This window comes from Mercenaria mercenaria, chromosome 16 (assembly GCF_021730395.1).
Source record: "Mercenaria mercenaria strain notata chromosome 16, MADL_Memer_1, whole genome shotgun sequence".
In the NCBI taxonomy this organism is placed as follows: Eukaryota; Metazoa; Mollusca; class Bivalvia; order Venerida; family Veneridae; genus Mercenaria; species Mercenaria mercenaria.
In genome coordinates, this window is record NC_069376.1 from 30,783,078 (window position 1) to 30,809,467 (window position 26,390).

Below are 26,390 nucleotides of genomic sequence, written 5' to 3' on the forward strand. Positions count from 1 at the left end.
TTCGCGACATGAAAGTTCGGCGTCATCCATGGCCTGATGGCGTTGATCGTGTCTTAAACCTGGCATTCAAAGCAAGGATATTTCTGGTTTTTTAACGTATTCCTTTTAGTATGTCGACTAACGTTCAAGTGCGATGAATGATTTGCGATAGAAAATTCGTACATGTCGACATTGCTGGAAAAAGTCATTTTGCACGTGCAGTCCGTGCCTCAAATGGAGTTAATCGAATTTGACCAATCTTTACGTCTCAGCTGCGTCAAAGATGTAGTCTTGTTATGCATTTAACACAGTTCAATGCGATTTTTAAAATATAAGGGCCATTAGGGTGGTAACTTTTCAGTGACGCTGAGTATATATGTAAATTTAATGTTTATAATGTTTTATGTGTTTACATACTGATCAATTGTTTTCATGTTTTCAAAGTATGTATATATAAAGGTAACGTATTAGATTTTTGGTACGAAGTTGTGACCAATTTACCAACTGCCAGACACCTGCAAAAATATTCTTGTCTACAGAGCTTTAAAGTAAAAATTCAATACTAGATAACCCTTTAAACTATTTTCAATTTTATTTTACAGCAATTATAGTTTTACTATTTTGTGGTGACGTAAAAAGGGTTATTGTGGACAAGACGCCTCACAGACAAAGGACGTTGAAATAGTAGACTGTAGACAATTTCGTAAATAGTGGAGCAGGTGGAGGCTATTGGTGTCCAACAGCCTATATAGAGAGAACATTTGTTTGTTTCGGTATAAAATCAAAATGCGTTTTACCAACTGAGCGTGTCATTTTTTTCATACAGAAATTGTAAACATTGGATTTACAACTGAGACATTGTACTAACAAATAGAATAAATAGTTCAAGTCAAGTAGGTTTCAAATATTCTTCAACTTTAAAATAACCTGACACGTTTCTCTGTATCTTTTCGATAATTCACTAAAAGCAAGAAAACTTAACTAAATTAATTTGAAATAACTTACGCTTGTATGTTTTCCTGTTACCTCCAATTTGCTTCAAAAATCTAAGTCTTTCCATACAGGATTGAAACAGTCCTTCGAGATCGCAAAGTGCCGCAATCTGACTGGTACTCTGTTATGTACCAAAAGAGACACAAGCAGGTGATAAATGTATAGCAAATGTATTTTTATTATTAGTAATAATAAATATGAGTACTGAGCAAAACTTGATAACCATGTAAGATATTGACTTCAGCCGTTGCATAAAGGTAGATGAGAATGTGACGATGTGCTGAAAGCTTGAACCCGTGCTTTAGGTGAAAGGTCTAGGTCAAAACCAGGTAAGATCCGTCTGTCAGAGCATAACGTAATAACCATTCAAGATATTGACTTTAAACTTGGAATATAGGTGGATGGTGACAAGGTGATTTGAGTTGCGCAATAATCCTTATTACTACACCCGCCCCTCCATCTGATGCCCGCACACCCTCATCCCCAACAAAAATTGCTTTTATATCATTTATATTTTGTGCCTTACTATTCGAGTGCAGTAAGTAGATCAGAGGCTAAGGATACATCAAAATCAAAGTCCGTCATATATTGTGTCAGTATGATTCATTCAAGGTACTGACTTAAAACTTCGTAGGTAGCAGTAAGCCTATGTAAGGAGCTCAGGACCTAGTTCGGTAAATTATGTCAACGTCACAAAATGAGTTCAAATGTGTCCTTTGTATTTTGTGTCCGGAGCAAAACTATAAAACTATTAAAGAATTTGAGATTACAACTGGACAAAAAGTGGGTGATAATGAAGTGATTTCAGGAACGCAACAATCCACAACATTGATCCCTCGCCCACTACACACACAATACCCACTTCCCCATCATCCATTAAATAACAGAAACCACTTCCAGTTTCTTGTGCTTTCAATCATCGCTGCCGCACAAAGCCCTCCAAAACCCATGAACACTGCAACATTACATTAATACTTTTCCCACACATCCACTCCGCAAAAAATTCTTAAAACATTTATTTACTCTACGTCGGGGGTACATTACACCGCATTGCGGAAATCGTGTTAACAGTGAATTTGATATACTGAGATCCCTATACCGTTACGTTAAAGAATAAGAATGCAGCATGTATACCTCATCAAGCTCTTGTTTCGTCATACGAACTTTTTCTACAGATTCGGAGTATTTTTGCTGTATCATACTTTGGAATGAGGCTAATGTTTTGTGTTGAAAACCAGTCAACTGGTCTCTTTGTCGTAACTGATCCGGTGGTGGTCGTAAAGCCAAATGTGTTATGTCCTTGAACACCTCCACTGACGGTTTCTGCCTTTTCGATATTTCAGCCTTTTTATGAAAATAATCAACAGTCTAAAGATATATACGTATTTACAAAAGTCTTAAAAGTTCCATAATAAAGGTTTTAAACTTGCAATGGCGACAATTTATATCATACAAAACAAACTGTAAGATCTCAGGATTGGGTTTTGCTTTTAGCTCTCGAGGAACTTTAAAAGAAGTGTATTCTCCTGCAATCTATATTGGAAACTTATTTTATTTAAATTCTAGTTCATTAATTAGACTCATGAAAAATGGAATATTATTTAGACGTAACTATGTAATATTACATTAATTTCTTAATCTTTTGCAGAATTTACGCATTTATGAAATTTGCAAAATATGAGCAAGATGAATGAAGAGCAAATAACATTCATACTGAACTCACGCGTGACTTCGTCCATTTAGGAAACAAATAGCATATATATTTGAAAATAACGATACACACTGATTTGTTAAAAACTTAAAATATGAATGTACTATTTGTTGTGACCTGTCGTATCTTGTCATTGTCAAACAGAGATATTTCAATACAAAGGGCTGGAATCTGTTAACTGAATCATGCCAAGGAGGCAATGCATTAAAATGTTTTATCATGTATTTGATATTCCCCATAAGCAACAGTTTTATCATTAGAACGTTTAAATCTATCTATAGGTATTTTCGTTTCGTATTTCACAGACATTCTTGATTTTGGTCTTATGATGAGGTAAATCAATGTGTCTATATATAGGAAAAGCGCTCGGAACATATATGCCAGATTGCTGTACAAAACTACGTACTTTACTCCAAATGTCTTTAAGGTACTGCGTAGCTTGAGTTATTTCACGCCTACTCATATCGCTCAATCTAAACGCTTTAAGGTTGTCCATTGCTTTCAACTGGACCTGAAGTATATCCCCTACCCTGCGAAGTAGTTCGTTCTTAATACTTTCACAACTGTCCTCTAGAACATCGATTTCATCCTCTGAATCATAGCAGTATCTCCCTGATCTCAACTGGAAATAAATGATATTGAATTGGAATTACAAATGTTAAAATTGACAATACAAACATACATAATTATTCAGTATTTGACGGTATATACAAAACAAAGGTAATTCATTGAAATGTTCAAGTTGTTCTTTTATAGAAATTGCAGGATGCTTTTGAATAGTTTTCTACTGAAAGAATATTATTTCTAGTTTATATATAAAGCATAGTTGCATGAGCAATTGAAAGTTATGTAAAGGATGGATTTGAATGTAGTTGGATTTTCCTAGATATTTGTATGGAAATGACCATGTAAGTTTCGTGAGCTCGTGTCTACATTTGTTTCCAATATTTTATTTATGATTGATTTTCTTTGAATCACATGTATATTTAACATACTTTGCTTTAATGTTTAGATTTTTCATACCCTGGACAAAAGAAATAAAAGTGTCCCTTTGACATTCATCTTATCGGCTGTTCTGTTTTGATTGATTGTCTATCACGTGATATTCCTCAATCATTACCTTCGAGTGTTCGAGAAACCATGTGCATAATAATTGATATTTTGAACTGAAAATTATGCTTAAGCTTGAACGTATTGATTATTTCTGAACTAATTTTGTAATAAGTATGTCAATTTTACAAAGTTAAGAATCAATATTATATTTCTTGCTCAAAAGATTATAACTAGTATATTTCATGCTCAAAAATATTATATATTTAGTGCTCAAAAGTTATCTAAATATTAAAAACAATAATAATTGTACTTTTTTAATTCTTCTCATAGCCGCTTTTGACTCCATTCGAGTGTTGAGTTTTGGAACATCTTTAAGTACTGCTATCATAATGTCAAGGTATTTGTTGTTATCCTTTTCATCAAGTTCATGTGGTGCTGAATAGATCAGCTCATTTCTAGCCCGCTTTAGCTTTAAACAAAATATAACTGCATTAGTTTCAATACTAGTGATCATTGAATAATTTAAAGAAAACTTTTGTAAGTAGACCCGTAATGACACTCGTTAATTCCGTGTGATTACGTTATATTTTAAGGAATAAGCATCCGGATTATTTCGGACGTACTGAAGCTCAATGCACACAGATGTTCGTAAAAAAAAAAAAAAAAAAAAAAAAAAAACACACACACAAACAGAACAAGTCAAATATCACAAAATTTAAATGAAGAATATGTAAGTTATACTGGTCCAAGGCATTAACATTCATAACTTGGACTGGTGCCTGTTTAGTAAAAGACGTATATAGAAATAAAAATAAAGTAATGAAAATATAGTTCAAAACACAAAGCGGAACTCTCAAGGTATTTGACCATAATCCGATTTTGAATATGATATCTATTATTTACATTATTATCTTTACCTGAGTAAGTGAATCCGTCTGCAGCATACAGCCTCCAAAGTCTAGGTCGTTTATGATTATCGACAGTAACCCAGCGCAGTCAGTATCAAATGCTGATTTCGTCTGCTTGTAGCCATCCTCGGGGATAAAACATTTAGCAATTTCCCATGCACTGGTGCACCAACTATGAGAGTTGGTATTTTTCCAATTCGGTGATGGAGGAACGGAAGCATGATGGGTAATGATTTTATCATATATGGCGCCACATATCTTGTTTCTGCAAGAGACCTTCCCCCTAGGGCTTTGGCAGTTGCACTGTATTTGTCCAAGGGGGCAATGTTTCGACATGTTTTGAACATGATCGGGCTTCAATGTATCAATACTACACTGCCCACAAACCAATTTAAGTAACTTCTTGTTTTGTTTTATATCATTTAGTATTTCTTTATGTTGCTTTGTGGCAATTTCTTCACAACATCCTTCCAATCCATTTTTCAGATATCGGAACCCGAGAGCACATTTCACCCAATTTATAGAGCCCGAACTTTTTTGTGCATCTGCCATTCTTCTTCAAAGCGATGCCCTAGAAAAAAAATGCAAACAAGCTATAAAACCTACAAAAATTCTTTAGAATCATAGTACGCGAGCAAGCAACATTATTATAACAGACTTGACTGAATCTTTATTTGTTGCCTTGCCTCTCAAGCCAAAAACGTTGACTTCAGTGGTATTTGGTTATTCACAAATATGAATGGACCCCATGGTCAATTATGTTATATTTTATTCCCGGTTACTAAATTCTAATACTTTTTAAACGAACGATCCTTTTTAATTTTTTGTTTCACACGAAACCACGGGTGCCCTTATTTCTTTCACCTGATAAAATAATATCAAGTGCACTTTGTTTGCAACATACGGCATTCGGTGACACAATTTGATTTTTTTAATGAGTGTCAATCTTTAAATATCAAAATTTTAAAGTAAGCTCGTCTATCAAATAAAGTTTAACACTTCAATTTCATCAAGAGTGATCTGATAATTGATTTCTTTCTTCCAACAAAATCTGACCAAATATTCAGTTCTAATGACCAATGACAATACTTATCTAGTTTATTTAATTAGATTTGGGTAACAGAATAACTGTCTTACTATTACATTGTTCGAGCTAAGAGATAAACTCTTAACAGTCGTAGCTTTGAAATTGTTTAAAACGTTTTAATGATCCACATCAAGGAAACTTTTGTGCAACCCTTCTTTATATACAAAAGGGCTTTAAAATACTGACGTACTAAAACGATTTGTCAACACAATAGGGCAGATATTGTCTCATATCTATTATAGATTAAAATCTATCTACTTTTAGGATACATCTATATGATAGGCTATATTTAAAGAAACTTACATCAAAAGTTACTTCAGTATTATTCTATTTTATTCATATATTTATTTTGGTTTAGAGATTATTTTGATCATGTGATTCCCTACAGTGCTATCCCATTACATGTACAACTATGCGAAAAACAAACATATTTCATTGCACAGCATTTTATACATCATGAAGTGAAATATGAACATCATTTGGAGAAAATAGTTCACGTTACGGTAACCAGCACTGAGCAATTTTTGCCATATTTCTATTGAAATATTATTTTTTTTAAATTTTAATGAAAACAAAATCATCAGACTGACAATATCAAGCACGAAGTATTACGTATGTGTCTTAGTTTAACCTTTCACTCATTATAATCTTAAGGTATTCAAATTTATTTAATTTTTAGCGCAGGTCAGAATTGTATCTGCATTGACGGTCAGTTGGCATCTATTTCATTTCATGTTTAATTCTAGTTTTTTCACTAAAATAAAATAAACATCAAATGACACTAACCTTACATATTTCACATAGACTTTAACAAAATTACAATTTACTTAACAATAACATATGAATAGTTACAAAACATGTAACTTATTCATATCAGTACATAACAAGTCTATTATCAGTTTAGATACTTTTGTCGATAGTCACAATCCACATAGTGTATACGTCATGAATATACTTTTAAAATGTAATAGGGAGTAATTATCTGCAAAGTATTTACATTACTTGATAAAGTTGTAAATCACTGATACTACGCACACTTCACTTTTTTTCATATGTATGAGAGTTTTGATACATAAAATATTCAACTCGAATATACATTTTTGGGGTAGGTAGGTAGGGAGGTAGGTAGGTAGATTTTATTTAGTAAAAGTGTACACATATCAATTATAAAACATGGTAATAAAACAGATGCATGATATATAACAATAATATGGTGACAAACAGACTAATACAATCATACATATATTCTAAACCATGAAATGCACACCAATACCAGGGATAACACAAAAAGAGAAACAAAAGTTCCCTTTATTTCCATTGTGGTCCCTGTTATTGGCGGCATGTCACAGAAAGTCATGTATTTGTTTTAACAATAAATTGCATATTAAAACTTTAAATCAAATATATCACAGATTATTCAGTTTTAAGTATTATCACAGTATTTAATGTCACATATTACTATGACAGTATTTTAGTATTAGACACCTAGAGGTCAGTATTAAAAAACAGAAATATATCATGCACAACATAAAAGTGACTAGATAAAATGGAATAAGAAAGTTTGAAAACTAACTGGATATTAATTGGATTTCGATGGCATGTCTGAATTTAGAAGGACAAGTAATGTACTAGTATTTAAGATCCTGGGGAATGTGATTCCACAAAGCAATACCATTGAAGGCAAAAGTCTTTTTGCCAAAGCTTCCAACCTTGGGCAATGAGAACCGCCCAGTATCAGTCTACAAATAACCAACACTGGAATCCTGACTAGGGAAAGCAGTTACTCTAGACCTTGTACATCGATCATGTATGGAGCTAAGGGGTACAAATTTATCATTCATGTATTCAGGGGCTTTACCCATCTTTATTTTATGCACATGACAGAGAGTTAACTGTTCAACCCTTTTAACCACTGGTAACCAGTTCAAGGACCTAAACTGCTCAGCACCAACATGAGACATACTATCAAGACCAAGGACAAACCGAATAATCTTGTTTCGCGTAGTTTGAAGCCTGTTTTTCCAGTATTTAGTCAAACTGAAATACCAGAAAGAACAAACATAATCAAAGTGGTACTGAATTAGAGCCATGACCAACAATTTCTTGGTGTGAAGAGTCAGAAATTTACTCTTACGATACTAGAATTTCAGACGGGAATTTGCTTTAGATACGAGGGGCGTTCAATACGTAATGTTACTCCGTATGTAGTTCCGTAACCGCTTATCATTTTTAGATGCTGTTTTCGGCACATTATAAAGCAATTTATTGGCAACAGAATGTTATATGAATTATAAAATTCGGAATGTTCAAAGTAAAAATATAATCATTTGAGTGAGGTATACTCGGGTATACTAGGCAATTTTATGTCCAAAATATTGAAATTGTAATATGCAATTCCTTGATTCTACTATTCAACAACTAGAACTCTAGAGTTCATTTTTCAGTTTAAACAGATAAAACAAATCATGTTCTTCACAAAAACATATGAAAACTAAAATAAAAAATTTTACAACAGTTTTAAATTGAGTGTAAAGCCTCTTCAATTTTGTCAGGTGCGATAATCATCGTTTAAAAAAGTCTTGTTTTTTAAGTTGATACTAGTATCTTAATTCTCGATTGCGAAACTAGTTCTTACAACTTTGATTAATCGCTCTCAACATCCATTCTAGATGGAATCAACCTCGAGTTTAGAATTTTTAGTTGTGTTGTAAAATTAGAAATGCAATAAATAGTTTAAAACAAAAGCAAGTTACAAGTTATTCTATTTTTCTGATAGTCTGCTCTATAATATGCCGAAAACCGCATCTAAAAATGATAAGCGGTTACGGAACTACATACGGAGTAACATTACATATTGAACGCCCCTCGTAGGTACAGATCAGCTCACGCGGAAAACCCACTTTCCGTTTTTCCTCGAAGGAAAAATCTTGCATGCGAGGAATTCCTCCGAGTACTGCCTAATTCTGACTCGGAGTACCGACAGTTATAGTTTTATTACTTTAGCGGAATTTCGTCGAGTCACTCCGAGAATTTACTTGACGGAACTCCGAGTCGAAATTATACAGGTAACACTATAATGATTTCCGGTATTTTATGGCCACTCCGCGCGACTCCTAGTCTGTAATAAACAATAAATCGGTCATTTCGAGTGCCGCGAGATGCTTTGACGAAACTTCGAGGCAGGTTTTCCTTACTTAAACGGATTGTTTTTGTATAATTAGCTTGTTCTTTTAATTGAATGTATGAAACTGTTGTGAATTTTTATATTGAAATAGTTTCTGACCATGCGAATTAGATTAAGAAGTATATTTGTGTATAATAAACTAAATTATTAATCATACGAAATTAAACAAACTTTCAAATCACCGCCGTTAAAGGCAAGTGATTTGTTAAATTTTGATATTTAAATAATTTCTGACATTGCAAATTAAATTTAGGAAGAAAGTCGTGTAATAATTTATACACTAAATTAAGAATAATTTATAAATAGATAATCGTTAAAATAACACCCGCTAAAAGTAAATTGTTTAGTATGATATTCAAAATACATGCAAATTAGATTTAGAAGTAAATTTATGTAGAATGGACTAAATTATTAATCATATATAATTTAACAAAGTTCCAAATGAGCGCCGTTAAAGGAAACTGCTTTGTTAAATTTTGATATAGAAATAATTTCTGACTTTGCGAATTTAATTTAGAAATAAAGTCATGAAAATGCACTAAATTATGAATAATTTATAACTAGATAAACTTTTAGAATACGCCCGCTAGAAAAGTAAAATGTTAAGTATTAAGAATTATATAAAACTAAACACAATTTCAAATAACTGCCGTTAAAAAATAGTTATTTCTTAAATATTATATTGAAATAGTTTCTGACAGTGCAAATAGGATTTAGAAATAAATTGATGTAAAATGGACTAAATTAGAAACCGTATAAGACTAGATAAACGTTAAGATATTGACCGTGAAAGAAAAGTGACCTTTATTAATTTATGAAAAGTATAGGAGAAATGATTAATTTTCATTATGAAAATGGTCTTTCTTTTATTCAGTTGGAAGGAACTATAAATAGGATAAAAATACTACTGCCGTATCCACTCAAAAAGTGATAAAATATCATAAGTAAACAGAAAAATTTGGTTTATTTAAAGATTGATAAAAATACTAATAAGTATTATTTTTATTTACAAATTCTGTGTTATTTCGCTTATCACTATGTAAAATATAATCACCCTGCTCCGAGTAATTTGAAATCTGTCCTCGAAGTTACTCGAAGGCCCATTTAAATTTGTATAGGTAATTAATTATTCGTCTCGGAGTCACATGAAGGGATTCCGTCAAGTGACTCGGAAACAAAAGAAACCAATATAGGTGTGTATTCCGCTAATTGGATTTCATCTCGAGTCACTTCGAGGATTTCCTTCGAGTGACTTCGCATAAATCCTCGGAGTCAGATAGCTAAATTTCTCGACGGAAAATGGCTGACTCGAAGAAACTTCGAGTCGGAGCCTTGGTACTCGTTTTGGCCATCCTCCGAGGATCGAGTAGAATGGGTTTTCCGCGTGAGCTGATCTGTAAATAAGTAGATAGTATAAGGTTAATGTTTTCTAGGTCGACGCGCAGCTCTGTGCACTCATAGTTGTACGTTACATGGAAAGTTAGCTGTATGGGAACAAACCTATCGATTATGTGATGTAAAAGTAATCTTAAAATGTTTCAAGGAATTGAAAAAGGAGAAGAAAACAAAAAACATATTTTATTGTTGATCACAAGACGACCTTGGCTTTACGAAAATATTATTGGAAGCTGTATATTTGTCCTTTCATCTTACCAAACGAAATTTGATAAAGCTAATAGGGAATCGATCCCACCGATTTTCGTCGCGAAACAATCGGGATCAGTCCCTCTACGGTAAAATACGCGATATACCGAATGAGATATATACTATGGAATTAAAAAATGTGTACTTCCGGCACGTGAACAGAGCGTCTGACTTAGTTTTTTTTTTTTTTTTTTGAAGAATACGCTTTTCCTTGTGCCTAATAAGCGTTCACATAACTTGTTCGAACCACAACGTCTTTTAAATCAGTATAAATATGGATATATGGTATATATACACGAATTGTACACATGTAAATAAAAGCACATAGTGGACACAGTTCATATTAATACATATGCGTCTCCGGAGGGTGTGTCTATCCAAGAGGCGGAGAATACCTGTAATACAATACAATATGGGCAGTATTGTTTTTATTCCAAAATCTACCTTTAAATTGATAAGTTATTGATCCTACGCGTAGCGACGGAAATCGGGATCGATATGCGGTATACCGAATGAGATATTTACTATCGAAAATGTGTCCTTTCGTAATGTCATTAGACAGTTCTTTTCAAATAATATGGGATGAGTTGAAGTAAAATCGATTACCGATTAAAGAAGTGCCTTATTTCATATTAATATATTCTTTAAGAGAGTTATGGAGCAGGCATGATTATTGATTTTAAACCACACGTCCGTGAATAATGAGAAACATTTGTGCGAAGTTGTATAAACTGTTCGGTGATGTGTTTAACGATAGGAAGCGGACAAAAATATGCAGATAAATGTAAGACATTACCCTGGAACCGACATTGCTAAAAAAAGTGTTCTACATGTTGTCCTGGTTTTGTAAACATTTGTTCCATAAGTTTTAAAAACATCCTTTCAACGGTCAAATTGATATTCATTTAGTACAACATATTCCCCACATTCCTGTATAGTGTAGGCTATAGCCAGATGACTGTGCACTTTTTAGAAGAGTTTTAAATTTGTATGATTCTTGCGTATTGTATCATAATATTACAATTTTGATGTAGAACCCATCGCTGCATAAAGTATTTTACAAAATATAGGCCGATTTTTAGAAAACTTTACCAGTGGAGATTTTCATTGTACTTTTCATAACTGTTTTTAGTTTTTGCTCAATTCTAAAAATATTTTGTACAATATTTGTCTTTTAAATGCCGATGCGACACATATATTTGTTTGCTGTTTGTTGCAAAATTATTGGAGCGTGTCGAACTTTATTGGTTTAAACATTCTGCATGTAAAAGATGTATATATTGACTTATTTTGTAAAACATCATGTAAAGATTAAGGTTGGAGCCGTGCCAACTAGTATTAACATAAAAGTGGATAAAATGTCATAAGTAGATTGATCTGAAACTTTTTAGTTAACAATTTCGTTGCAATGCTTTGATCAATGTTCAGAAGCTTATGACAAAAACAAATGGACCGTGACAAATAGTATTTATTGCTAGTATGCACGTATTCATTTGTAAATATTGACAAATACTATAAAAAAAATCATGCAGATGATAGCCAATAAGACGTTCATATGAAATAAGGTAAGGTGTCAAAGCGAGCTTTACGACTTTGTTACTACTCGAAATGCGCAGATTCTTGAGAAAGTGTTCAAATAAGGAACGAAGGTAGTAATTGGCCGATTCTGCCTCTCTGGTCACACTGAACACTGAAAGTAGTCTGTGTCAGTATATAGTGCTACTTTTCCGTCTAGTTAATGTTTTTACATGCCAAATATAAAATGTACATCAACTTGAATGTCTGTGGATGATTTAGAGCTACCTAACGTTATATATTGTTCTATGTTTGTGTAGAACCTGCAGGGTAGAATGTAAGTGAATGTACGTACCTGCTGAAGTCTTCCTACGCAATATGATCGTTTTATCAAGTATCTCAGTCACGTGACCATGGCTTCACTGCATTATGGAAAACCCGATATTTTTTATTTTATTTACTGATTGTCTATAGATAGACTTTCAAGACGAGGGTTATCTCGCAAGAAATGTAACACTAGACATGCTGACAAGAAAATACTTTGCATTGTAATTTTACATTAAAACAGTAGCAGAGACATTCAGTACATTGTAACCAATAAAGAAAAAAATAAACCGTTGTTATTCCTTACAGGTACGAAGATAGTTATTAGCTAGATATGTCACTGAAGAGCCGTGACATTTTTTTTCCAATTTCATTCTAGAATATTTCTGTAAAAATGTTATCATTTTTCAATCTAGCTGGAAACTTTGATAAATAATTGATAAGTACGTTTGAGCAACCGGATGACGTTACATCATTATCATTATTATTGTACCACATATATATAGCGCCCATTCCATGATAAACATGCAAAGACGCTTTACATAGCATAAACGAAGCCTAGCAGGGCGCGAAATTAATCGTCTGTGTTCACTACTAGTACAAACACAGAGCGATCTGACCAGCGGGGTATTTTTGTAAATGGTTTATTCAAATCCTCTTCGTAGATGTAAATATTTTTTGTTCATTTTAGGATTTCTGTGAACTGAAAACACATTTTTATGTGTCCAGTCAATAAATAACGAGTCATCTATACATATTGATGGAAATAGTATCTCGACTTGACTTTTTTACACTGGCTTACGAAAGAGGCATTGAGTTTTGGTTCTTGTGCGATTGTAGAGTCAACGGTAACTCCAAAACATAGTCACATATTTCCCTTCAATCATTTCTCATATAAGCATTCAATTTTGTACTTTGCTTGTGAATCACACACAGTTTTACTAACAATTTCATAATCTGGCTTTAAAAACATACCATTTTCATATCATTTAAGTGGAACTTAAGAACTTCTGAGCCCACTACCTATTCTCTTCATTGAATTTTCCACATTTCTCTAAGAGGGTCCCGAACCCCACTTCTACTTTTACTCAAATTACACAGACGAGTAGTCGTATGCGTACACTTTAACATGATTTGCTAAGTTGTTTTTTTTTGTCAGAAATGGTGTAAATGTCCCATTTATCTTCTATCAATTTAAAATTTCGCGGGGAGGATCCTGGACCCCATCTCTATTTCTACTCTGGTTATGCAGCCGGAAAACGTGTACATTTCAACCTGATTCTCTCAAATTCTTTATCAGAGATATCTTAAAATGCACCATTTTGTCTTTTATAATATCGAAGTACTCTTGGGGAGGACCTTTCAAATCCCATCTTTACTTGTATACCAATAATGCAGGCGACTACTGCAAATTTTTTAACCTTATTTCCTCATTTGTTTTTCGAAGGTTGTTTAAAATGCACAGCTTTGACCCCGAACACAACCCTCTACGTGTATTCCAATTATGTAAGCAAGTAGTGTGACATTTTGCTCGGATTTTTGTCTGAAATCGCTTGAAACTAACACAGTTGTATTGTGTAGTGTCAAAACTTTCCAAGACCTCAACTTGGCTCCAATATTGCAGACGAGTTGTGTGTACATTTCTGTAATGTTTTGTGGAGATTGTTTTATCTGAAATAACTAAAAATACACCATTTTGTCTCGCAGAATTTCAAACAAAATCTCAGGATGGGCCCCTGTAACCCTGCATTAACATATGCTACAACTCCACGTGCTTTCTATGGTTGAAGAAAAAAAAATAAATTAACTGATGATTTGTAAATTCGCAGTTTGTACCTAAGCCCATACATGAAACACTACAGCGTAGTCACATCCGTAATTGTATAGTTGCTAACAACAAGTTCAGTTGCAAGGTTTACTACAACCTATATTCTTACTTCATGTTAACTCATATAAAATCAAAACAGAAAAATGATAACGAATCGTAGAACACAAATTTTTACAACACAAAGACTATATATTGGGGCCTCACAATTAGACCTCGTCCAAAGGACTTACAGTAAAACATCTTTGATTGGCATTTAAGTCATAATTTTTATCTACTTTGGTGGAAAGGCAGATATTACAAATCACGCACTAGCTTGAATATTGATTAGATAGACATCATATATACCACGTCTGAATTAACATATTACTAAAGTTACAAATTATGAATTTAAACGCACGTGATAAAGCTTGAAAAATACAAGGATACTGTTAATAAGGAACGTGATGTAGCACACATATAACATCTGTTGTTTACAACATTGCAAACAGAATTCGTGACGCGGCAGATTGGTTACATGTATAACTTTAACACAAAATTGAAATGCAATATATATGTAATACATGTACATTGAATGGACATTGAATGTAAATAAAATCAATTACAAAGCAATAATTCATACACTGCATTCGTCTGCAAATATTCAGACTTATAGCCTACACTAGTAATCTCATTTCACAGTATTGATATTAAGGTAATGGACCCATAATAGTGTACCTCTTCGTTGAAGAGTATTCAATTCTTATCATAAACGTACTTTGACAAATTTTTCAGGAGGGCATAGGTTTAAACTACACATGGACCATTTGTCTTTCTTTATAATTCTTACTTCTAGTAAGTTAAACAGATTTTTCAAGACTTTTTATTGATTTATTTACAAAAGCTGATTGTTTTTATTTGATAAGCCGTTTCTTGTGATTAAAGAACATTGTATCACTGATACAAAAAGGTGCAGGGTTAGACAACTTTGAAAACACTGAGCTACATGCGGTATAAGTTTTTTTAGTGTTTGCCTTTACTCTTTAGTTTACATATTGTTGAAGAAATATAGGTAGGTTTTACTTCTGCCCCATGGTTACTCTTAAATGTGGAGAGCAAAATTTAAAATAGTCTCAATTCCTGTCCGATTAAATCCTTTAACTTGAGGCTCAAGTAAACAAAAAAAATGTTATCGACAGTTTTATTTTGTGTTTTATAATTGTTAACCAATACTTTGAGATTTCTTTTATCACAATTATTGGTATAATGAATTATCTGCGGTTGTTTTGTACAGCGGTTATCACTTTGAAATTGGTCTCTATTTGAGCTTGAGGGAATATCATAAATTATACAAAATAAAAAAAAAAACGACACGGTAGAAGTTCTTTAAAAATTGCAACACAGTGCGAAACAATATTAACTTTAATACTGTATCAAGTTGTATCCAGTACCTTAAACCGAAATCAAACAAAGTTGCGCTCTGCACATCATCTCATTATGCAAACGTTTTTTAGAAAAAAAAACATAAGCGTGGTCACGACCTAATAGATTTTTTTACATTTTATCTTGGTAAACCAACTGATCTTGAACCGACGTGACGGAAACGTCTGAGCGTCGTTTTGTAATAGAGAATATTTGCAATAAGCTATCTGTCTGTTAAAATATTATTATTGCATATGTTATTAACTATAGTAACAAATTTGCACTGAATTTAAACGTATATGAGCATCGTGAGGCTGATATTAGTGTTCATGACTTCATGTGGGCTGATTTGCCTGATATAGATATATCTTGCATCCTTTCTGCGATATTTATTATGGAATAATTCCGGCTGAGTAAAACATCATGAGTTTTTACTTCCATTGACAAGATGTCAAGTTTATGCAAACGAACATTTATTTTACAAAATAATGCGCGGTATATTAACATAATTTCTCTAGTTTCTTCTGGCGTGGTTGAATAAGACTGATTAAAAAATTTACGGCCCTAGCATGCATGCGTTATAACACATTTTTTCAAATGTTTGAAAGAAAATGACATCAGCGTAATCAGACAACGCATTACATGATATTCAATGAAAAACAGCGTTAAATTATTTAAATTTCGTTTTTTGCATTCACTTAAACAAAAGAGTGGAACATTTGCAATAAAAATGTTATAAAACAGGGCTGGTGTGCCTTAAAGCGATATTGGCATACAAGACCGGTATTTTCCCCCGGACTAAAGCCAATACCTTTCCTAGTATGACAATATCGCCTTAAGGTATACCAGTCTCCGAGTATATTCTTCAGAAAGGACATAAATAACTGACTAACTAACAATGAAAGGCAACTAAATTCAGAATTATTGCAGAGATGCTACGAATAATTGATTTAAAGGACAAGGGATGCCTGACATCTCCATCCATGCCTTTCATACCGCTGAAATAATTTTAAAAGTCGGACCATTATTAAAACGATACAAGTATAGCAGGTTGACATTACAGAAAAAGGCTGATCATGGATAACAATCGAGCTAAAATAAATTAGTATAAACTTAATGCTCAAAACAATCTCATTTTTAAGTCGATTCTGGAAATTATTTCACTTCTTTAAATGATCAAAATAATACCGTAGTAGACATAATTATCAAAAGAAAAACATTGCCTTTCCCTTTAAATACGTATCGGTGTATTAAGTTATATCTAATTGTTAGCTTTAATGCTGTCATAAGAATAGAATTATTCGACACACTGTGTAAAACTGGAGAAAATTATCATTGCCTACCGTAAGTAATTCAAGTTTCCTGAAACTCCATTTTGTATAAATTAAGTCCAGTTCTCTGTAACAAAATGCAATACACATTTTATAGTTGACTCTGTACGCTGGTTCATTTTTGTTTTTATTTGGTTTAACGTCGTATTAAAACAATTATCAGTCATACTTGATGGTGGTTGAAGACCCCAGGTGTTCCTCCAAGCACTATCCCATCATCGGCTGGCACTTGGGTAGAACCACCGATCTTCCGTACGCCAGCTGGATGACATGTACCCCGAGATAGGCTAGAACCCACATGGGTGATGAGTAAGTTAACATTGGATTCCGTAAATAAACTTTTTTTCTAAACACCCTTCATGAATTAATGACAGTTGTAATATTTTACATAAAAACAAAACAGTTTGTGAAAAGATTATCTCACAGAAGTGCTTAACAATAAATTATGAGCAACGAATTAAACATACCTTTCACAAGCAACATCAAATTCACCAGACTTTTTTTTTCATTATAGTTCCAATGTTTGTTTAAAAATCAAATTATGTTAGACACTACTTCATAAATAATTGTGCACTTATATTACATGATTTCGTCCAAAATGTTTGAATACAGTCAGTAATTACTCGTATTTGAAAAAGATGTAATTGAAAACTTCATAATTCGCTCTGTACACTCAACAAAAGCAGTTATCAATACAATTTGCGCAATCTCATATTGCGCAGTTTCATAGTGCAGTCTCATTGATAGAGGTTTGTACATATATTGCAAGGTAAATTTAAACAATATGGAATACGACATTAAATGCAAGATAAATTAGACAATAATTTTCAAACCTTGATAAATTGAATTACATTGCACACTCCTATCAAACATAAAAATGTACAAATTTGGAAAAGAAGAAAACGTTCGTATAAATTGCTGTAAACCTAGAATTGTTTTCGCGCTTTTTAAATTAGCGCCTTTCGCGGGTAGTATATTTCCGTGAAATTAAATGGCCGCGAAAAACTCTGCTCTAACATAAACGCGAAAGATTCTAGCATCAGCTTATATAGATCGCTATAAAATGGTTCTGTGCTTACACATACCTGGATATTAATAATTTATATTCTAGTACCGTAATTGTATAACATGAGTGCACAAATCCACATTATTTCAATTGATTTACAATTTACTTATTTATGAAGCAACAGCATTTTCAATATCGATCCGTAAGGCAAACAGGGAATAAAGACAAAAACAATATGCATCTATCGAACGACAGATACATGCAATTTGCAGCCGGCAGCCAATACGATATATTATTTGAAAGTAAAATAGTGTGTCTATTTATGCTAAGAGAGAGAGAGAGAGAGAGAGAGAAGTTTATTCATACAAGCATCATAATAATACACATTACATGACACAAGCATCATAACAATACACATTACATGATATATTTGATGTAGGTCAACATGACCCATGATCAAATAAAAAGTTGACAATTAATACAAATTCTGAAAAGGATTGCCAATTGCGAAATATGCTTAACATGTTTATTACATACTTGCCTAGGCTTAAGACTAATAAAAAGATGATACAAATCTGATAATAATTAAATGAAACTGAAAATATCGTCAACAGGGAAATTTTTCACGCGTCGTCATACATGAAAGTGTTGTCACAAATGACGTCACACATCAGTATTGAACTTTGAACGTCAATTGAAAAAATATTGACGTATAGAAATACATTGTATGTAAACGGGAATTAAAAACGCGTATGTAATAATAAAGTTTTCTAACAATTGCAAAGTTGTCACAGGAGGCTATGTTGATAAATCGCCTATTTAAATGGCAAACAAATGAGAGTGTAATAACAGCAATTTACTAACTGTCAAATATTGGAGATGTGAATAACCTTTGATGTGGATGAAAAGGATTAGGGTGCATTTATAATTCAAGGGTACAATAAAACTGAATGTTTTCGAGAATACTATAAATGCAACTATGCAGTAGAAGAAAGCTTTTCAGTTTGTATGCTGAAGTGTCATTAAAACTGGGTAACTTCGGAGCATCACCTAACATATTTAAACATTCTGTAAAGGTACATTTTAAGCCATTTTATGACACAATTTTAATACTGATCTCAATGGCAGTAGTTGACGTACACTACTTAACATGTTCAGCCAGTAGCAGATGTAGCAAAATAATATAGACTCTAATTTTGCCGTTAACATTTATCTAATTCTGCCGTTAACATTTATAAGAAACAAAACTGGTTTGTTTTTCATCTTTTTCTATACAAAAATATATCCAGCCATTAACAGGTGTTGCAAGTAATATAATATCGACGATAACATTGTCAACAAACAAAACTGATGTGTATTTATGCTTTTATTGTAAATAAAATCACACTTACTGTTCATGATCATTAGATGAATTTCCAAATCTGTCCTTTAGAAAGGCTTCATTTTAGTTTTCAACAGTTGATTAAATTAATTATTTTACTCCAACAATTAACTTTTTTTTTTCATTTATCAAAGTTTATTTAAGAGTGTTCCATCAGGTTTAAACATAATCAAGAAATTTATTTTTTTGCAATGAATAGAAAATCAGATAACATAGTTAAAAATTGTATGGATTTTTACTGTAGATTTTACAGATATAATAAAATTGACAGCTATTCAATATTCATGTTTTGTTAGGGTTCGGTTTTATTAATTATACTATTTTGACAGTGTATTAAGGTGCTTTTATAAATCTATTTATAAATCTATCCAAGGTCATAGTAATTATAAAAAAATTCCAAAATGACAAATACAAAGCACATTAAATGTAATTTGTTTATTTGGTTTTAAAAACTAAACTTTTAGTCTAAATGATATTGGTACACGTAAAACAAATTCCTATTTTACACTTTTCGTGGTTGAAATTGAATAACCTGATAAAACGGAATAGGTTTCAGGTAAATGAAGTATGTATAATTCTGAATTTATTTTCCAAACTTTTAAAGGCCAAGCTGTTATCCAAAAACAGTACGTGATTTATAAGAGACTTCATGTACAGTATTGTCTGTGATACATCTGAACATGTACACGGTATAACCAAACTTTCTGAAGTTCCATTAAGATGTAAAATTCTTAATCATTCCTTTTTCTCTTACCACCGAACAAGACAACTGCTTTCTCAACATAATGTAACGATGTAGTTCAGATCAGAATGAACCTAGAGCATTAAAGGAAGGTTTCTATAAAGGGCTTGGTTCACTAATGTATGAAAATGGCACCGAATTTTGCCATATTATACATTACTTATTCTACATTGATACATATGCTGTTCGTAACAAGTAAACACAATGCTTCATATATAAGTAATAAACTTTGAAAAATAATGTGTTGTTGTGTTTATATATTACTCCAAACATGCTCCACTTTCCAAAAAAATGTGAATTTTCCATGAAATTTGAGACTTTATTTATGATTTTCGCCTTGGCGGCATCCTTTACCAGTCTTAATATTTTAACCACTAATTCGTACATTAAAAACCAACAAAAAGTGCAAAAATCATCGCTGGTGAGCAATGCCGCCATATTCAAAAATGAAAAAAACGTCCGTCTCAGAGACACATTTTTATCCGAAATTACACAAGCCTCGATTTCGGTAAAATGACGTTGAAGTTGACGTCACTTAATTAGATATTTGTTTTCATTAATTTGTTTTTCAAGCAACAGCCATTAGAGCTAGTGTTAAAATCAATAATATCGGACGAAGATTTTTAAGTTTAAACGTTTCAACATTTAGTGAAATATCACAAACCTAATGAGTGAATTAGCGAATTGTTTCCCTTTGAAATCAACACGCCATTATCGGTGGATATACATGTCTGAAACTGGGTCAGAGAATACATGCAGTTATTACTCTGAATATACGCGGACATTTAAAGTGCATGGCGGATTTAATAATTGTTATGGTAAGTGTTAATTTTCATTATAAATTTATTCGTAATTGGAGGCAAAACAAAATGGACAGACCGCTTTGTTTGTTGACTTATCGAAGGTACAACTTTGCAGCGAAAAATAGCAGTGTTGACATTTCGATTCGACTGTCTGCTGTCAAATACTTTTAATATCTTTCCTGTGTATTTGTAAGTTTTCATGATGGCAGAATATACTTGTAGCCAAGACAGTCGGGCATCTACTATGTTAAGTAGGCCTACATTCTGTATGAAACTTTCTATCTAGAAATTGTAAAGAGGTAAATGAACTGATGAACAGGAATGGGCTATTCCAGAAAATACCCCCCCCCCCCCACTGTGGAAGCAGTTTTTTCGGAGAAAATTACCCCCCCCCCCCACCCCTCCTGGAGACATTTTACCCCCCTCTCCCCTTTCCACACCCCGGTTACCTGAAAATACCCCCCTCCCCTTCCTCCCAATAGGATCTCTCATAATACTCCCCCTCCCCTCCTCTCGGGTTATTTCAGAAAATATCGCCCCCCCCCCCCCTTCCACACCCCGGTTACCTCAAATACCCCCCTTCCACACCCCGGTGTTACCTCAAATACCCCCCTCCCCTTCCTCCCAATAGGATCCCTCCAAATACCACCCCCTTCCCTTCCTCTCAGGTTGTACCAGAAAAACTGCTTCCACAGGGAGGGGGTTGATATTTTCTTGAATAGCCCAATATTACAAGATATTGTACATTGTTTAAACTGTCACAGATGTGAACAATTTAATAATTACATGTTCATTATGCACAGTGGAATCTATGAAAATTGAAAATTATAGTACAATAACACAGGAAAAGTGGTGTTTTAAATTGTCACTTTTTGTTGTAATTATAGCAACTAAAATAGACCTCCTGAAAATTTCTTAAAAATTCTACATGCAAATTACAATAAAAACTACTTTTTTCATTCTCACTACTGCCATTACTGGTAGACAGCATGCTGGTAGGCTACTAAATAAATGAGAAATTCTTTTTTTATATTTTTCAGGATAACCTCCAGCAGTAAGAAATATAAAGGCTCACTGCAGTTTTGAGTGCTCAACAAGTATTGACCCCATACTCAGCAAGTAGGGCCCTTGTATTTCTGTGAATCCTCATACAGGTATAAGATTTTGAAGTTAGTGTTTACATTCATATCAGTGTCAGTATCCTCAAATGCACTTTTTCAATATCAATTTTAACTATGAAATTCCATATATCACTAAATTAAATTCCATAGTCTTCAAACATATCATGACTCTATGAATAAAAGCTTCAGGCTGCAGTGCACATTACATTGGAATTATAGTGACACCTTTGCAGAAATTTTGTCAAGTAAAATTATCTAAAGGAAGTTATGTTTTGTTAAGACTTGATATTACTAATTTCTATGGGTTTTTTTCACTGAACTTTCTGTAAATCCCTGAAATTGGGTTGAAAATACTGCATTGCTTTATAATAAAGATGCTATATCATAAGCACTGTGAATTGGAATTCAATTAAATTTTGATAAATACAAGTTAATGTTAAGCAATATCTATAAGAAAGGATGAACTGTTTGGTCAGTGTTGATTCACTCCATTTTTGATGAGAATTTAATACATTTCTTATAAACTGTTCTTGTTTTTGTATGAAAAGTACAGTACTGCTGTTGGAAGAGGAGCAAACAGTGTGGTATCTATGGTCCACCATCACTTCAAGCATTATGGCTATGGAGAAAAGAATGTTTCATTACATATGGACAATTATAGTGGACAATGTCAAAATAAGAAAAGTGTTGTAATAAGGTAAGAATTCCCAATAAATAAAGAAATATTTATTAAGCACACAGAATTTGATGTTGAAATATTTAATTTTACAGTGTGTTCATACACTTCAGTTTGGAAAGTCACTAGTTTCCAGTTTATATATATAATGTGCATAATTTTATCTAAATGAAAAATAATATCTCCACTGATAAACATTGAATTACAATTTGAATATTGCATACTTACACAACATACTGTATTAAGACTTAGGTGTGTATGTAAGAAAATAAACTGTGTAGCTGGCATTTATTTGTATTAATAAAGTGATGCTATGTTATATTCTAAGGACTCACTATTGCTACTTAGAAGTTTTTGTTTAAGAATTCATTGTTTAAATATACCCGTTATTTTAGCTATGGAATGTGGCTTGTTATGATGGGTCTACATGATGACTTGGAGTACAACCTGATTGAGGCCCGGCATACAGAATTCAGTCCTGAACATGTTTAGGTATATTTGGCTTGAGCCTCTTTAATCAATTATGTTTTTATTAATAATCAAGTATTGATAAAACTTGCTGCAGAGATCATGTCTGTAAAGAGGCCACTTGCATTAAAATACCACAGTTTCTGTTTATGTTTGTGTTGTTGAACAGTGTCTAGCTCAATGCAAGCAAGTTAATCAGAAATAACATAATTCTAATAAAGTAACTGTTTTTTCTTAACCAGGTTAAAGAACTATTTGTTAAAATGAGATCAAAATCATGGCCTTTACTTGATGTAGAATATGTTCGATGGTTGAATTTTTTCATGAGAAGACGTTATTACTGTAATAAAATTCTAAAATGTTATTTAATGTAATTATGTGTGGGATGTCTTTTGGAATGCTGTTGTTCAGGATTGATGAAAAGGTTGTGTTCTTTGTCTTAAATATTTGATACATTTATCGTTACAGAATGTCTTCTGCATGACCTAGTATAGTATTCTTGAAGGATTATAACTTCAACACAGAGACGGAGATTAATATTTTTAGGCAGGGGGTTGGCATGACAGGCAAATTCACCAACCGTATTACCATTCCTGAGCTGGATGCCAGTCGACAGTGGTACCTGTATAATGAAATAGCGCCCCTTTGCAGCAACAGCAATGTATGCTCAAAACCAGCAGTGTCAAAGCCATTAAAATTGATAATTCAAGTCATTTAAAACGAAGAATGAATGGAAAAAAGTGTTTAACATTTAAAGTAATACAGAGAAAGAGCTCTGAAATTTTGATTAATTTGAAAGTGTTTTTGATTTTTTGAAAATGTACTAGACCCAAATTCCATATATTTGAAAAAGAACAAATGATACATATAGTTTATGTAAACATTGAATTAACAGTTTTATGGTGTCAACAGTACTATGCATTTGTTAAATATTGACTCACTATATACATGTAAGGCTGAACACAGTATAAATGTGAAATTCCTCTAAAACACTGGAAGATTTTTCAACAATAATTGTAACATATATGGTAGTAATGTACATTTTTTTCATTATGACAGTTGGATTATATAGATCTACGAATATTTTCTGCTGTATTCAAACTGCATGTAATCATTTCTGTCGGCAGTATCATGTTTATTTTCCCTTTTCATGAACAATTAATTTAACCTGTCTTGAAAGCACAATATATGTATAATTTGTAAAACATGCATTGGATTATTGTGGAAACAATTTAGTTTTTGTATGCCTAATTATATATTATTGCCGTTAGTATCATTTAACTCTTTTAATATGATCAAGACATTTAATAAGGCAGTTTTCCTAAACTATTACAGTGTGTTAAATGAGATTATGTAGTAGTATGTTTACGGAATTAACTGCGTAACCATGGAAACATTTTTCTGTTGTTCTATGTTATGTCTTGAAAAAAACATTGTTTGAAGAACACTTTTCAGTGGTGCATTTTTTTTAAATTTTTACATGTAATGGTAAATGCTGAAAGTGTTCTACAATAACTTAGCAAAAACGTCTTTGTTGTCTCATTGAAGCATATACTGCAACTCCATTGTAACCATAGCAACAGAAATATATTGTATTATTTATGAATAATGATCTTCACAAACAAATTACATATGTTATTTTTCTTAAAGAATGACCTAAATTGGTTTTATTCCATAAAAAACAGACATAGCAAATATTCTCATTTTTATCTCCGTTTCCATGGCAACCATATATTTTTTTGCCTCAAATTATAGGCGTTGCTTAGGGTTATATCTTAGCATATCTGAATGTTAATTATACATTCTGATGTAATTGTTATAAGAGATTTTCGTGTTTCCATAAAGAAAATCAATCGGTTGCCATGGCAACAGCACAATTTCAAATGAATTAAAATATGAGATTTTGCATTCTGAGTTGTTCATCATTCATTATAATAATATTTCAATAACATTTGATGTTGTGCCATTTTCACCTATAAGTGAACCAAGCCCTTTAACCATCTAAAATATTTAAAGAATACGAAAGTCGATTGTATGTCAGTTTTGTACGATGGCACAGAGGTGACATATGGGTTTTTTTATACTAGTACGTGCGCACGTAATAACTAATATGTGTGCATGTATTAGTATGAAAAACATCACCGCACATAAAGTAGAAAAAACATATTCACACGTATAACTTATTGCGTCTGCACGTAACAGCTAATATGTGCGTACGTATTAGTTAAAAAAAACATCACCGAACGCATTGGTATAAAAACACCAGCGCACATATAAGTAGAAAAACATCTGAGCACGTATAACTTATTGCGTGTGCACGTAACAGATAATACAGGCGCACGTATTCGTTTTAAAGAAACATACATACACATTTAATTTATTACATGAGCACGTAATTGCTAATACGTGCGCACGTGTTAGTTTCAAAAACATCTGCAAACGCACTGGTATAAAAAAATCAGCGCACATGCAAGTTTAAAACATCTATGTACGTATTGCTATAACAACATCTTCGTACGTATAAAGTAATACGTGCGCACGTAATAGCTATTACGTGTGTAAAACATTCAAATGTTCATGACTTGACATTAGTACAGACCATTCTACTAACGCATTACTTTCAAAGTACTTGAAGATTTTGTTTTGCGTAAAATCTTACACCATTGAGGCAACTGTCATATCTAGGTGAACTATCATAATGGTGGACACACAGTCGTTGACTGGGACACTTCCAACAATGATGATGTTAGATCACTTGTCTCTTTGTCAGTGTTATGACAGCTTTTGCTTTACATATATTACCTTCTGGCTACTGTTAAGTTAAGGGTGCTTCTATTACATGATGACTGTGTTATATACAGATCAGTCAGGGCACATGCAGATTCATTTCTGCTACAAAATGAATTGATCATGGAAGATGTACATACATTTTAATAGGAAAAAATGGTATGTTATGCATGCAACTGGTACTGCAAACCAATAATCGGTGTTGATAATCGTTATTCTGATGTTAGTCAAGGAATTTACCTCGGTGTAGCAGTTACCTCAAATTTATCATGGTCGTTGCATGTACCTTAGATTTTTGGTGAGGTAGGTCAAAACTTAGGGATTGCTGCGATTTTGGGTGGTTGCAATTTTTGAAAAATGGCTTTCGCTGTTTAATATTATGCTATTTTTTATAAAAGAAAAATCATTTCATTTAAGAATTCTGCCAAGGCAAATGCATACAATACCAATA

General features: G+C 32.7%; 2 protein-coding genes and 1 long non-coding RNA gene across 8 annotated transcripts in view; 1 reads left to right on the top strand and 2 right to left on the bottom strand.

Moving 5' to 3' along the window:
- LOC128546020 (uncharacterized) overlaps positions 1-26,390 on the bottom strand; it is a 156,172-nt gene that overhangs the window by 103,985 nt on the left and 25,797 nt on the right. The gene's annotated exons all lie outside the window — the stretch shown is intronic.
- Positions 1-26,390, bottom strand: part of LOC123541470 (uncharacterized) — a 56,224-nt gene that overhangs the window by 16,695 nt on the left and 13,139 nt on the right. For 2 of the 5 annotated variants that reach the window (XM_053526559.1, XM_053526562.1), the window contains exons 2-6: positions 4,654-5,215; positions 4,047-4,205; positions 3,090-3,305; positions 2,107-2,316; positions 985-1,093 (exon numbers count right to left, since the gene is read on the bottom strand). In XM_053526559.1, the coding sequence (XP_053382534.1) occupies positions 985-1,093; positions 2,107-2,316; positions 3,090-3,305; positions 4,047-4,205; positions 4,654-5,196 (1,237 nt within the window). In that variant the 5' untranslated portion in view covers positions 5,197-5,215. Of the gene's footprint in view, positions 1-984; positions 1,094-2,106; positions 2,317-3,089; positions 3,306-4,046; positions 4,206-4,653; positions 5,216-12,429; positions 12,575-16,967; positions 17,023-17,422; positions 17,615-26,390 lie in introns of those variants that run through there. The other 3 variants (XM_053526558.1, XM_053526561.1, XM_053526560.1) reach the window with 3 other exon arrangements.
- On the top strand, positions 20,801-25,060 carry LOC123559255 (uncharacterized). The gene is made up of 5 exons (XR_008367796.1): positions 20,801-20,902; positions 21,928-22,041; positions 22,557-22,705; positions 23,080-23,176; positions 23,621-25,060. It is a non-coding gene; the product is annotated as an uncharacterized LOC123559255 (long non-coding RNA).